General features: G+C 36.3%; 1 protein-coding gene across 2 annotated transcripts in view; it reads left to right on the top strand.

Annotated features, from left to right (window-relative positions):
* Positions 1-14,577, top strand: part of dscamb (Down syndrome cell adhesion molecule b) — a 157,624-nt gene that overhangs the window by 18,964 nt on the left and 124,083 nt on the right. For both annotated transcript variants that reach the window (XM_079885910.1, XM_079885911.1), the window contains exons 2-3: positions 9,701-10,018; positions 13,809-13,955. In XM_079885910.1, coding sequence (XP_079742036.1) covers positions 9,701-10,018; positions 13,809-13,955 — 465 coding nt within the window. The remainder of the gene's footprint in view (positions 1-9,700; positions 10,019-13,808; positions 13,956-14,577) is intronic.

Below are 14,577 nucleotides of genomic sequence, written 5' to 3'. Positions count from 1 at the left end.
ACATGCACACAGGGCGGAAAGCATTGGGCTCTATACACACATTTTTATTTTTGAGTAAGTTTACAGTGATATTGTGATGTTTTAGAATATTGCTGTCATTTGTTTTGATGAAAACTAGACAGATAGTAAATAAAAATCACAAAACTTGAAGTTCTTTGTTAATGGCAGTTTGTAATGATACTAGACAGTGGTAGATTTGTTGGTTTATTTGTGGTGTTAGTGTTTGCCTCATCAGCATTGATCGCACCATTGCTCAGATCAAATGCATCAGTGGCCCTGAAAGCTGTTTAGGATGGATGATTAGGCAGCTGAAGATGACAAATGCGTTTGTGTGTGATTGACTAGTCACCCTAAATTTGAGTCTGAGACAAGTGTACTGCCTGTTGTGTTTTTAAATACATGTATGGTTGTTCTTTTGTCCATTTGATGCTTTACTGAATTATATTTAATCTATATCTATAGCTATAAGGTCCAAATGTAATTAAAAATTGCTAAGTTGCAAGTTTGCCAATAACTTTTTAGGAACTGCTACGTACATGCACGATCCATCTCAAATTGTAAGAATAATTTTGTGACCCTGACCAACACAGTGTTGGGAAAAGCTACATTTGTTGTTTGCAGTCTGTTTATTTAAAGTATTTGAACTGTAAACTTGATATTTGTAGTAGTTAGTAGTTAGTAAGCTACACACTACTAGCTAAGTATGTTAGAGCTACAGAAAAAGATCATTATCTGATGATATGATTTATCATTTAATCTGTACAGTAGTTTTGTGGCACAACAGCAATTGTGTTTTTTAAAATAAAGCAACAACATTGCATAGGTGAGAGAGAGATCAGTTTTGGATGAACTGATTCACTGATGGCTTTCTAATGAGAGAGAGAGAGAGAGAGAGAGGGGGGGGGGGGGGGATCGTTTAGGACAAACCGACTCTTACTAGAATAAATCAGACTTGCTAATGCTAGAAATGAGAGAGTCATTAAGGATGAACCAATTCACTTGTTACTGAAAAAAACCTCCACTGTTTTAAAAGCAGTTGTTACATTATTTGAGGTGAGTAAGCGATTCAAATGTAATTGCCTACTAGAAAACAGTTTGTTTGAAATCATCAGGGGCAAACTGATATATGAGGGGCAATATTCCTGTATTCCTGATATTCCTGTTTTTTGTGATAAGTGCTGATAGAGACAGATAATCCCCCCATACCCTCATTCCCTATTCATTACATTTGTACACTAATAAAGTCCACTCGAAGGAGTTATTGAAAATGAGCAAGTGAATTTGGACACTGAGTGCACAGGAAAGACTTTTTGCATAGTTTGTCCTTAATATAAAAATAAAGCAGATTGCTTTGTGTCATCTGCATTACCTGGTAAACTCCATGAAAACAAACTAGCTTGAGTAAAGCGTTATTAAACTTAATTATACATTTAAAAGGAAAGAACACGTGTGAGTTTCCGTTGTGGTTGTCATCTTCTGGTGAGATGTAGGAATTTACCACTAGAAATGACTGTCCCCTCAAACAGCGCACTATATATAAAGGTAGGCACAGGGTAAGGGTAAGCACACTAGTTTTTTCACATTGGGCGCATGTTTTTTTTTAAAGTCCCCTTGTAGTCAATAATTTTATCCATTAAAACTCATCTTTGATCACCAAATTGACATATTTAAACGTTTTTTCCTTGAAAAAAAATCTTCGTGCCTTAAAATAGCTTGAATGTAACTCTACACCCTTGCCTCATTTATTATACGCGGTTCTATGAATATGCAAATGAGGCCCGCCTCCACTCACTCACACCAGCTCAGAGATCCACTCGTTGACGATCACACGTTGATCTGATTGGTTATAAGGTAGTTTGTGACGTCAGAAACACCAGCGATTTCAAACCGCGTCTTTGGTTCACTGCAGTTTTAAGGAGAAAATACTCAGCAATGGTCTTAAAGCATATTAAAAACACCACATAGAGATATAAACAAAAAAAGCTTGACTTTAAATTCCCTGCTATGCAGAAAAGAAAAACAATCTTATTATAAAATATTATTGTATATTATAAGCTAACTATTAAAACTATTATTTCTATTTAAAAACATTACAAATTAATTAAACAAATTCTGAAATATATTTATGCAAAATAGTTGGATTCAGCGCTGGAAATAAACATATGTGACTTTTCTTCACCCACCATCTCTCTTACCGCTAAGCAAAATTGTGCTCTTTTCAACAAAAAAAGTGCTCATTTCTAAAAATCAGGCTGAATTAACATTACATTAAATTACAATTTAAAAGGCACCCATAAGGCCTGACGACTGAAGTAAAACATTGAGGCTCGGTTTCACAGACTGGGCTTAGATTAAGCCAGAAGTAGACCTTAGTTAAATTAGGACATTTAAGTAGCTTTTATAAACACCACTTATGGTACATTTACACGACAACGATACGTTTTCCTTTGAGTTTTTTAAGTTGCTTTCAGTTAAAACAGCCCAAACATATATTTTACTCTGGCACTTAACTTAACCCTCTGGGGTCTGAGGGGTTTTTGGGGTCCTTGAGATGTTCTGACATGCCCTGACATTTGTGCTTTTTTCAGTTGCTTATAAACATATTAATGGCAAAGGTGTAAATTCACTCTATTTAGCACAAACAGGGCTACCATAATATGTGAACAACTTGCATGTACATGTTTGTATTTTTGATAGAATAATGTTTATGCATGTTTTTTTCAAAAACAAAAAACTAAAGTTTCTGAAATAAGGCCATAAAACATATTCTAAATATATGTAAATAAGACTTCTGACTAATGGATGACGTTGCCTAGATTTTTTTCTTCAAAATTATGTGAAAATCATCCTGCCTAATCATTCACATAACACAATACATTGATTTAAATCTTGTAAAACACTTTTTGTTTGGAAAGGCCATATGCGGGTGGGCGTGATTCACACCTGCGGAGACAATGGGGCCCGCATAATGAGGCTGCATACGTAATGAGCCTTTCATTCAGGTGTGTGACTCAGCCACAAGAATGCAAGGACAATATATGACTGGTTTGTTGTTTTTTTCCACAAATTTTGCTTGCAAATTGTACAATATCCAAGGTAAACATTTCTAGAAATTGTGCAGTTAATTGTTCTCATACTGTATTTTCAGATTTGGAATATATTCTCTTCCCAAATGTGTCACTAATAAAGCATAATAAAATTATTTAAAGAGAAGGCTTATAATGACCTTTTAAGATTTTGTTTACATCTATCCTTATATAAATAAATAAATAAATATATATATATATATATATATATATATATATATATATATATATATATATATATATATATGTTTTTTTTTGTTTTGTTTTTTTAAGGTTATACAATTACAACAACATTTAAAATTGTAACAATATTTCCAGTGTAATCTTTCTTTGTATTCGCGATTCATATTAAAACAGTATTTTTGCCAGCTGTAGTAGCTCCACAACAGCGCGCATCTGTGCGTTCGTTCGTTCATTCATTCATACATACACAGAAACGCGATCAATATTTAAACAGTATTTTTGCCAGCTGTAGTAGCTCCAACAGCACGCATCTTTGCGTTCATTCATTCATAGAACAAAGCAAACAGAACTGACCTAATTCCTCAGCGGGATCCGTTTGCTCCTCGAAATGATACTTCCAGAACTTCTGAGGTAAATTTTTGCAGGATTATTATCAAGATAGTATTATTCCTCACAGCATCGTAAAGTACATAAGTCTGAAAGTGAACTCGCGGTGTGTGTTATCCAGCTGATGTGGGCGTTTCACAGGTTTGTTTGGATCGCCTCACATTTGCGTTTGAATAGCGCGCGCTCTCCGTGGGCGGAGCACATTAAAACTTAATGAGCTGAGATGAGAACGACTGACATCTCTCTCTTTGCATGCATATTACATAAACTGTGAATATTTGTTTTTTATAAAAATTACTTCATTTTAAAGAAGAGAATTCAAGCTTCATGCCTGTGTGACTGTATGCCTGTTTGACTGAGTATTCGCTGAGTTACAGTTCATTTTCGGACGCGTTTCAGAATTGACTTCACTGACGGAGAGTAGGCAGAACTTGCATCATGTTTATTTTTCTTTATTTGGCGAAAAGCACAACACTTTGTTTTTATTATGAGCATACACAAAAAAATACACACTAAACAGGATCGATTGATGTATAACACAAGCATATAAGATAAAAATTAATATTTTTTTTTTATTTTTTTTTTGCACTCATACGGAAAAAAACGAGCCTGTCGCGCCGGCGCGACAGCCGACCTCAGGGGGTTAAAGGTGAACTAAGTAACTTTTTTATCTTAACCGAACCGCTTCAGAGTCATTGGAATGGTTATATGACTGTTTTCGGGTTGAATCGTGGTCTTCTCGCACCCCCCGAGCGCCTGTGAGCCGAAAAACCACCCTTGCAACTTTGGGCCGGCGGGCTCCGAGCGTTCGCTGGCTTCTTTGAAAACAAATGCACATGACCAGCGGGAGAAGATGGGAGGGGGGCGAGTCGCCAACGAGTTTTGACGACAGTGTTGTCAAATATCTGTTCCGAAGCTGTAGGGGGAGCTCTATAGAGAAACCCGCGACCAAAAAGCGAGAAAACAGCGAAGAAATCGGCAACGCTGCATAGTGCTGCTTTAAAGCCTTGTCTGTGAAACTAGGCATGTGAGTGTGGACATTTATATTCACAAATTTTAGTCGATGTAGGCAACTTGTGGATATTCTCTTTGAGACCTGAGATTCTGACTGGCAGTCTTTGCCTTTGGCATAAAGCTCATCTCCCGGTGCTCTCAAAGCCAACACTTTTTTAGCATGCTGTCAATATGGCAAAAAACTCTTAGATTCCTCAATTCCTGAATCTTCCTCATCCCATCATCAATATACATTCTGCTGTTTTGTTCCTCAATCACTCAGTGAGTGAATAATTCAATGACTCGCTCATAAACACAGTCAGCTGTTGTCACATGTACCTGCAGCAAAAGTTAATCGAAAATCAATCAGTACCTCCAAACCTGTAAACATTGCAAAATAAATCAATATTTGAGCATCTCAGTTTGAGTATGATTGTGTGAGTATGATTGTGTGAGTTGGGGGGGGGGGGGGGATCATGCAAATTGTGTGCGTGTTTCTGAAATGCCCTACTAAAGTCACCTTGGCTTGTTGTTAGCCACTTTCCATCAGGTTCAGCCCACGTCTCAGGTGACACGACATTAAAGGCCTACAGGCAAAGCTCGGCCAGTGCATTAGAGTCAACTGCCATCCCAATCACTCTCCCAGCCCAAAGAAAAGGATGGGTAGATGTATTTGATGTACAGACCTTCACATGAGAGAGCAGTTTAATATTGAAGAGAGAGCAGTTTTTCTTCCAAAGCAGTACCAAAGAGAGAAAAACCTTGGTTAATTATGAATGCACACAATACATTATTAAACAGTGTCACTTTTTCGTCTTTATGGTTCATCTCATGAAAAATTATGACAATTGTGAATTTTTCCTCTGGGTTGTTGAGCATTGAAGTGCTGTTTTCCCGTAAATTCAGATGTGTGGCCTTTTCAAGAAAGATTTGATGTGACTTCTGCTTTTGGACATTTTATGCTTTATTTTTTTAAAGAAAAAAACAAAGCTTTAAGAATGATACCTTGTCAGAGCAAACTCATCTCTCAAACTGAGATGTTGTGGATTAAAATAATATTTAAAATCCCTTAAAACTCATCTTTGATCACCAAAATTACATATTTAAACTAGGGCTGTCAAACGATTAATCGCGATTAATCGCATCCAAAATAAAAGTTTGTGTTTACATAATATATGTGTGTGTACGGTGTATAATTATTTTCTATATATAAATACACACACATGCATGTATATATTTAAGAAATATTTGCATGTATATACTGTGTATATATATTTATATTATATATCACTTATATTATATATAAATATTTTATATATAAATAACACATTTTTCTTAAATATATATGCATGTGTGTGTATTTATATATAGAAAATAATTATACTCCATACACACATATATTATGTAAACACAAACTTTTATTTTGGATGCGATTAATCGCGATTAATCGTTTGACAGCCCTAATTTAAACGTCATGCCTTAAAATAGCTTGAATGTAACTCTACACCCTTGTCTCATTTAGTATTGCCTCCTCCTGCTTTCTTTATTGCATTATGAACATCATTTCCCATGATGCATCGTGTGCTGATTGCTTCCACCTGTGTGTTATTATCTCGTTAAGGTCTGTGTGTTCAGTCATTCTTTGCGAAGTCTTGCTGCATGTTAGAGTTACACTGCATTTTGGGTTGCTATCTCAGGTTTCCTTGTCATGATTGTGTTCTTCTGCCTGTTTTCCTGCGCCTTGGACCTTTTATTATTATCTGGATTGATTACTCTGTGGATTTGACCTTGTGCACCTATATCCGCCATTTTGTCATTATCACGTGACCTACCAGCGTCAGTTGCGTCGCTTCACTGCCATTCACAAATCCTCTCCCGTGGCCTCATGGGATAGTAAAGTGTCCATCGAATGTGCACGTAATTCTATCAAACATTTAAACTGAAGATGAAGCCTTTAATACTACTGTTGTCCACAAGAGGGACAATACATCTAATCTTTATCATTATCCAGCATTGGCTGATAAACAAATGTTTAAAACCATAATGTTTTTGAAAGAATTAGGGTGCACTGGTACTATTGATTTATATCATTTGCACATTCTCCATCATGGATATTTTAGGCCGTTTCAGGCCTACATTTCGGTTCAACCTATAGCCCAACAGCATAGTTGGCATGACGGTCTTAAATGCTTGAACCCTGTTAATTGCTGCTTGCAGCTATATTTTGTATTTATCTTTTTAAAACAAAGATTGTGAATATTAATTCATAAAAAATCTTATATCATGGGAAGTTTTGTGGAATCACCACCATATTGCATTTTACAACCTGAACCAGCCTTGCATTCTCGAGAAAAGGTCACATGATTAGACTTTATTTGGCTGCATCCTGAATCACATACTCATATAGTAGATGAAAAACAGTGTGTGACAAGTATGTCTGAATTCACAGTATTCATAAAAGAGTAGGCAAAAAGATTCTGAAGTGCGCATATGATGGGACACTTTACTATCCCATGAGGCCACGGGAGAGGATTGAGAATGTTATGCTGGTAGGTCACATGATCATGTCAACATGGCATACATCCAGATTACATTCATTCATACTATATCGAACATACTTTTTTAGTGGTAACAAAATAATTACTTGTTCAAAATCAGTGCCTACTCCAGAGAGTTTGCGAATTCGGACGCAGGTCGTGACTTTTTTTACACAGTCAAGTTTTTTTTTATCGCACCGCTTGACTTTTTCAAGCATTATGTAGCAGGGAAGCAGTTTCTTTTTGTCTAAGAAATAAGACAGTTATACCAATTGAATATGGTTTTCTTTTTGAGAATTTCGTTCGTTTAATGAGACTTTTTTTCCCTTCAGAATTTGGAAAAGAAAAGAGCATCATAACTCGAACTGTCAATCCTTTCTGCTGCTGTCCAACCTTTAAAAGATATCCCAGATTTGCAGAAGAAACACTGGTTACTCTCTGCAGTCTGAAATATCTTAATTAAGATTTATTCATTTGTAGCGGACACACATGGAGTTTACAATTTGTTTTACATCAGCGGGTCTTTATTTCAGAGCCGGAAGCCACACTTAAAGAACGCTCGTCTATTAAACCGACATGAATTCATCAGGTGCACAAGTTGATTAGTGCAGAATGTGTTGAATCACTTAGGTAGCAAAACGTCCTCTTGGAATGAAGATCAACAATGATTGCTTTGGTTTACAACAGAGTGAGTGAGCAAATTCTCATTGCATAAAGGCCAGAATGTTTTCACGCTCTGTAATATCGGAACAAACGCTCCGCCAAGCCTCTCGCTGGCAAAACAAGACATTTTAACAGATGGTTGCTTCAGCGTGCCACTTGATGAATGATACCATATGCCTCAGATTGCCACAGTAAAGATTATCACCATTACGAGCGCTTGTTCGCGGGTTTCGTTTGTTTGCTTGTCGGTGTTTGCTCATCAAGTGTGCCAACAACTGGTGTGTAATATCCGAGCATGTGGGCGCACATGTGTTTATGAATGCACGTCTTCTTCTGCGCGCACCTTCTGCTTTGTGAGCGAAACCCGCTGATCCTCGGAAAAGGTTGAAACTGCTGCAATTTGAAACCTTGTTAGAAATTTATGAAGTGCTAAAATGTTTCGTCCCGAGGGAAAACACTGCCAGCTGTCACTGGTGAGCCATTTACTGCCAAACGGAGATTGGCTCTCAGATGGGGCCTGTGGCACAGCGTCGGGGAGATTTTCATCAAGACACGAGCAAGATTTAGCAATTAGCGGGAAGTCATCCATCTTGAACTTTTCTTTGGCTGTGATTAGCTACATGATGCGATGTCAGATTTTGTCAGTGTCTTAGTGTTGACCTTTAATACTCTCCGTATATATTAAGATATGCACTGTATGCATTTGTGCTCATGTCGTACATTTACTATGATATTACATTAATATCTACTTTTTTTAAGCATATTAAGCGTAACACTTTACAACAAGGTTTCATTAGTTAACCATAGTTTATTACTTTAACTAAGAATTTACTATTTACTATTTACTAACACATTATTAAAATCAAACGTTGTATTTGTTAACATTAGTTAATGCACCGTGAACTAACATGAACAAACAATGTATGATTTATTAAATAACATTAACAAAGATTAATACATACTGTAACAAATGTATTGCTCAAAGTTAGTTCATGTTAGTTAATATATTATTAAATTAGACCTTATGATAAAGTTGTACTATATTTTTTTTGACATTTTAGCCACAGTACGTTTGTTGGTTTCTGTTTAACTTCTGTTTTTGGTTTAAAAAAGATTTGTAAAAAAGTACTGTTTATAATAATAATAAATTAAAACAATGATATGTAGCAAAGTATTTTCTACATAATAATTGTATCAGTCATTTTATCATCATCATTTTTTTAGCATTTAAAAATCGATTTTTTTTCCCCCACCCAAAACATATTTTATTTATTTATTAAATATAGTTGTTATCCCATCAATTGCCCCAATTTTTTTTATAATTCTGTCATTGTTTAAGATTCCTCATACTGCAGTTTAAATCGTGCATTTCTTAAATAATTTATTTTTATTTAGTCTTCTATCTAGGTGTAATTATTCAAATCAGTTTTAACGTTAAGTACTTAAAGTAGTTAAGGTAAGTATGATAAAGTACCCAAACATTTATTTATTTTTTTTACTTTTCATCCCACAGTCTTATTAATCAGTAAAGGAACGGGGAAATAAAAAAGAGTACTGGGAATGGGGTATGTTGCAAGTCAGATTCAAACTTGCTTTGTCCATATGAGCTCAGTTTACTTAAATGTTTGTGCTAATCGCTAAGTGCTAACATTGGAAGTTTACACTTGAAAAGAGCCACTTGGCCACAGGTTTCTGCCATTTGTTTTTTATCTTGTCTCTATATTAAGCTGGTACAGAATATATTTAAACATTGAAAAAATGACACGCTTCGCCATTTCAGTCTCATTAATGCTCCTTCATCCATATTACAGTTCTCACTCACTAACTCTTGTCCTGTCTGTTCCTCAACAGTTTTCGGTGAAGATCTACGTTCCAGCTTATATTTTGTCAATGCATCTCTGCAAGAGGTAGTGTTCTCCAGCACCACAGGGGCACTGGTGCCGTGTCCCGCCGCGGCCGTGCCCCCCGCCACGCTGCGCTGGTACCTGGCCACCGGGGAGGAGATCTACGATGTCCCAGGCATCCGCCATGTGCACCCCAACGGCACGCTGCAGATCTACGGATTCCTGCCGTCCAGCTTTAGTAACCTAATCAATGACAATACATACTACTGCACAGCGGAAAACCCATCAGGGAAGATCAGGAGCCAAGATCTACACATTAAGGCCGGTCAGTCAGCTCAACAGAGTAAAAATCATAATTAAACAACATGAAACCCACTGAGAAATACGTACACAAAAATGTCTGTTTTATTATTATAATAATAACTTTATCATTTATTTAAAGGATTAGTTCACTTCAGAATTAAAATTTCCTGATAATTTACTCACCCCCATGTCAATTCAAGATATTCATGTCTTTCTTTCTCCAGTCGAAAAGAAATTAAGTTTTTTTTAAGGAGGAAAACATTCCAGGATTTTTCTCCATATAGTGGACTTCAACGGGGACCAACGGGTTGAAGGTCCAAATTGCAGTTTCAGTGCAGCTTCAAAGTCTCTACATGATCCCAGCCGAGGAACACTGAAAAAAATGATTCATTGACTTAGTTGAATTTACTAAAAAAAATTGTTAATTGGTTACACATAATTGATTTTAGCTACATTTAAACATGCATTAAGTTGAACTAAAATCAATTGTGTGGAACCACTTACCATAAAAAAATTTAGTAAATTCAATGATTTCAATAAATTCATTTAATTTACTAAATGTTTTTATGGTAAGTGGTTCCACACAATTGATTTTAGTTCAACTTAATGCCTTTGTTTAAATGTAGCTAAAATCAATTATGTGGAACCAATTAACATAATTTTTTTTAGTAAATTCAACTAAGTCAGTGAATAATTTTTTTCAGTGAATAAGAGTCTTATCTAGAGAAAACATCAGTCATTTTGCGCCACACATTGCGTAACCATGTTGAAAGGTCATGCGTGACGTAGGTGGAAGTACCGACCTGGGCCCGGTTTCCCAAAGCGTTCTTATCTCTAAGTAGTTCTTAACCTATTCCTTAACCTCTCTCTTTACCTTATGGGACGGTTCCCGAAACGTTCGTACGCTAAGTATATCTTTTGTAAGTCACACTTTCGTAAGGTTGGTCTGGACCACTCTTAGCTTTACCTTATCACTGTTGCAGGTCTATATGAATATAATTCTGAAGTTTTAATACACCCAGACAGTATTAAATTAGGCTAATTCAAGTGTTCTCATGCAAAGAATAAAATTGTCATTACACTGATTGTTGTTAGATTTTTAATTATATTATTATACAATATTATTAAAACGCTATTTTAAAGGCCAGTGAAAGCACCTATATAGGCTACTGACATGTCAGTTAAGTCCTATTCGGACGCTAATATTGTTTCTCATGGGCTCGTCCGGTATTTTAAACATTTGAAGGGGTAAGTCGGTGATTTTAGTGCCGTCCGAATCCATAATATAAGTGTTTTTCTCACCCAACCCGCGTAAAAATCCCTGGCCAAATTAGTACCTTCTGTTTTTTGACAAACAGGTCTTGTGGTAATTTAATTGCCGTCTGAATCCACATCTCTGAGTTTACAAGAGATTCAAAATTCACGGTTTAAATCCTTTTTGATCACTGCCGAGCACCGTACGCAAGATGTAAACTTTTATTACTGAAATGCTGGAAAGTATTTACAAGAACAATATTTCATCGCAGCTCCACCTCAGCGAACAAAAATGGGAAAGAGAAGAAGGCACGTAAATTTTTGAAAAGGTTATTGTGGCAGCAATATATGTTACAATTTTAAAATATGTAGGCTAGGCTATTATAGGCTATTATAGTTTGGATTATTTTTTTATAATATCCAATAATCATAATAAATTGCAATTTCAACTATTTCTGAAGTGCTTCATTTATAAAGATCACCGCTTTCTCACATAAACAGCCCCTGCACGAGAGAATAATTGATCGATCGATATCAAACAATTCAGCACCATCGCCACGGACAGCGCCTGGTAACGTCGCACGTAAGAAGGTATATCTTAAGCAGCTTCCTAAGGTATGGTTCGGGGAACACACTTAGGAACATAAATACCTTTGGTAAGATATATCTTTCGAGCTCTCTTAACGCGCTAAGAGTGAGCGCTATCGGGAAACCGGGCCCTGGTGTTTACAAAGCGAATGTGAAATGAACCGCCTTTACAAAAAAATAAAAGATAAAACAACGATGTCGGACAATTTTGAAGTTGGAGGAGAAAATGAGATGGAGTTTTTCACCCTATATGTATTTTCACCGTGGACGTGCAAGACAAGCATTTGTGATTAAAAATGAAATAAATGTTTATTCTTTTTTAGAAAATGACCAATGGTTTGGCTACATAAAACCCTTTTTCCTCGGCTGGGATCGCGTAGAGCCTTTGAAGCTGCACTGAAACTGCAATTTGGACCTTCAACCCGTTGGTTCCCGTTGAAGTCCACTACAGTATATGGAGAAAAATCCTGGAATGTTTTCCTCTAAAACCTTCTTTTTTTTCCACTGAAGAAATACATGAACATCTTCATTAAATTAAATGACATGGGGGTGAAAAAATCATCAGGAAATTTTAATTCTGAAGTGAACTAATCCTTTAACTATTGCTTCAACAATAGATAAATAAATAAAAAGCAAATATTACATACCCTTTGAGTTTTTCACATCTCCTACAGTTCAGCGTTGGTTAAAAGTGCTCATAGAGCTATGCTTCTGTGACAGCTCTAAGATAGACAGATGAAAACACTGAAATATTAATGCATCTTCGCTTAGGTCAGTCATGTGTGGAGAAGACAATGCTGGAATTTGGGTCATTTATATTTTTTTGTACATTTCAGCCAACTGAACCAACCACACTCTTAGAAAAAAGGTTCAGTTGGGCTCTATAAAGAATCCGAGGGTTCTCGACTCAATTTTAAAGAACCTTTAATACTAAAAAGGTTCTAAGGAGAAATGTCTTAGTAAAATGCTTTCAAGTTTAATGGGTTATTATAAACAGAACCTAAAATGTGTTTACAAGCTGTTTAATTCATACGATTAAAAATTAATTAAAACAAAATTCATCAAATGATCCCATGATGGTAGGCTCTAAAAGATTCTACCTTTAAGGTTCTATTTAGAACCTTTTCTTCTGAGTGCAGCAATAGACCTTATTCACAGCGGCGCCATTTTGATTTTTAACGGGAATGAAAGCGAGGCTGAGAGGGATAGACATGCATCTCTTCAGTGGGTTGTACTGTTATTTAATGTGTTTTTGGATGGTTTTGCTGACGAAACATCTTTCCAAGAAGTTCCAGTAGACAAAAAACTCCAGACAACATGAGCTGTGGAAAATTAGAAGTGATATAGAAGCTTCATACAGCGTTTTACTCGCTTTCATACCTATCATGGCACTGCTCTGAATAAGGTATATGTTTTTTATTAAATATAAATAGCACAGCATGTTTACGATAAATTGTGATGCACTTTATTTTATTCCCTATATTGCACAGTTACTAATGTATTTACATTACATATGATTTGAATATTACTATTTATTTATTTAACAGAATATAATTACGATATTTAGCCTTTAGACAGAACCTGATTTCACCAAATGCAACATGTTTCTGGATCAGCATCTTTGTAGATCCTGGAACAACATTCCAATCAACCAATCAGATTTGAGAGACAAGTTTACAGTTTATGTCAAGTTTAGGCTTACAACCAGGGTTAGGTGCTTCAACATCAGTGTTATTCACTATAATTTTGCTCTGATTTTAGGAATAACTTAAGGGTTTAGGGATAGGGATAGGATTCAATTTTCAGACAGGAATGTTGTTCCTGGATCAACAAAATATGTTGACCCAGGAAGGCGTCTAACTCGGCGAAGTCAGGACGTGCATAGAGTTCTTAGAGTTCATACTTTCAGTCAGTATTTTGAATTTGTAAGAACCACACTGAGTAAAGACGCTGTTTTCTCTTCGCCGCAGTATTCCGGGAGCCGTACACAGTGCGTGTGGCCGATCAGAGAGTCATGCGGGGGAATACGGCCGTCTTCAAGTGCATTATCCCGGCCTCAGTAGAGGAGTACGTCAGTGTTGTATCATGGGAGAAAGACACAGTCTCACTTGTCTCAGGTAGGGCTGATCTCTCACATTGCTTTCGATTAAGACTTTTGCAAGGCAACGCGAAAGGCAGTGAAAACATGATTTAATCACCGCATCGATATCACTGCCTTTTGCATATTTTTTTAGTTCATAGTTTACCTACTAGCATCAATGTTGTGTCTCAATCTCCCAACGTTGAAACAAAATGGTTCGCTCAGCATGTTAATTTTGAACTGCCTCAGCTTTTTTTGGAAATAGTTGAGTTTGCTTCACTTTACGGTTTCTGTTTGTTTCAACCCTTCGATTGACTGGTACCCTCTTGCTGGATTTGTCACAAATGGCAGCATTTAGGAAAGTTCAAGTGGGGTTTGTGGCTTTAGACATGTAAAAGCTACTGTAAAGTTGATCAAGTACATTCACAAGTAATTCGAAGCCCTAAGATTCAAAGATACACCTCTCAAAGAATCTGGCCATGAACATCTTGTACCAGAGCCTTTATTGAGCTTTGAAAAATCCATTCCCTCACCAATCAATGTACATCACCACTTATGACTAGCTGACGACATCTCCATGGTAACAGTCTGGTAGTAATTGGCCGGTGTGGTTGGTGAAATATGAAATACTATGCATGATATTCCGGCTCATACCTTTG

This window comes from Squalius cephalus (genome assembly GCF_949319135.1).
Source record: "Squalius cephalus genome assembly, chromosome: 11".
Taxonomy (NCBI): domain Eukaryota; kingdom Metazoa; phylum Chordata; class Actinopteri; order Cypriniformes; family Leuciscidae; genus Squalius; species Squalius cephalus.
This window is presented reverse-complemented; position numbering and strand designations above follow the sequence as displayed.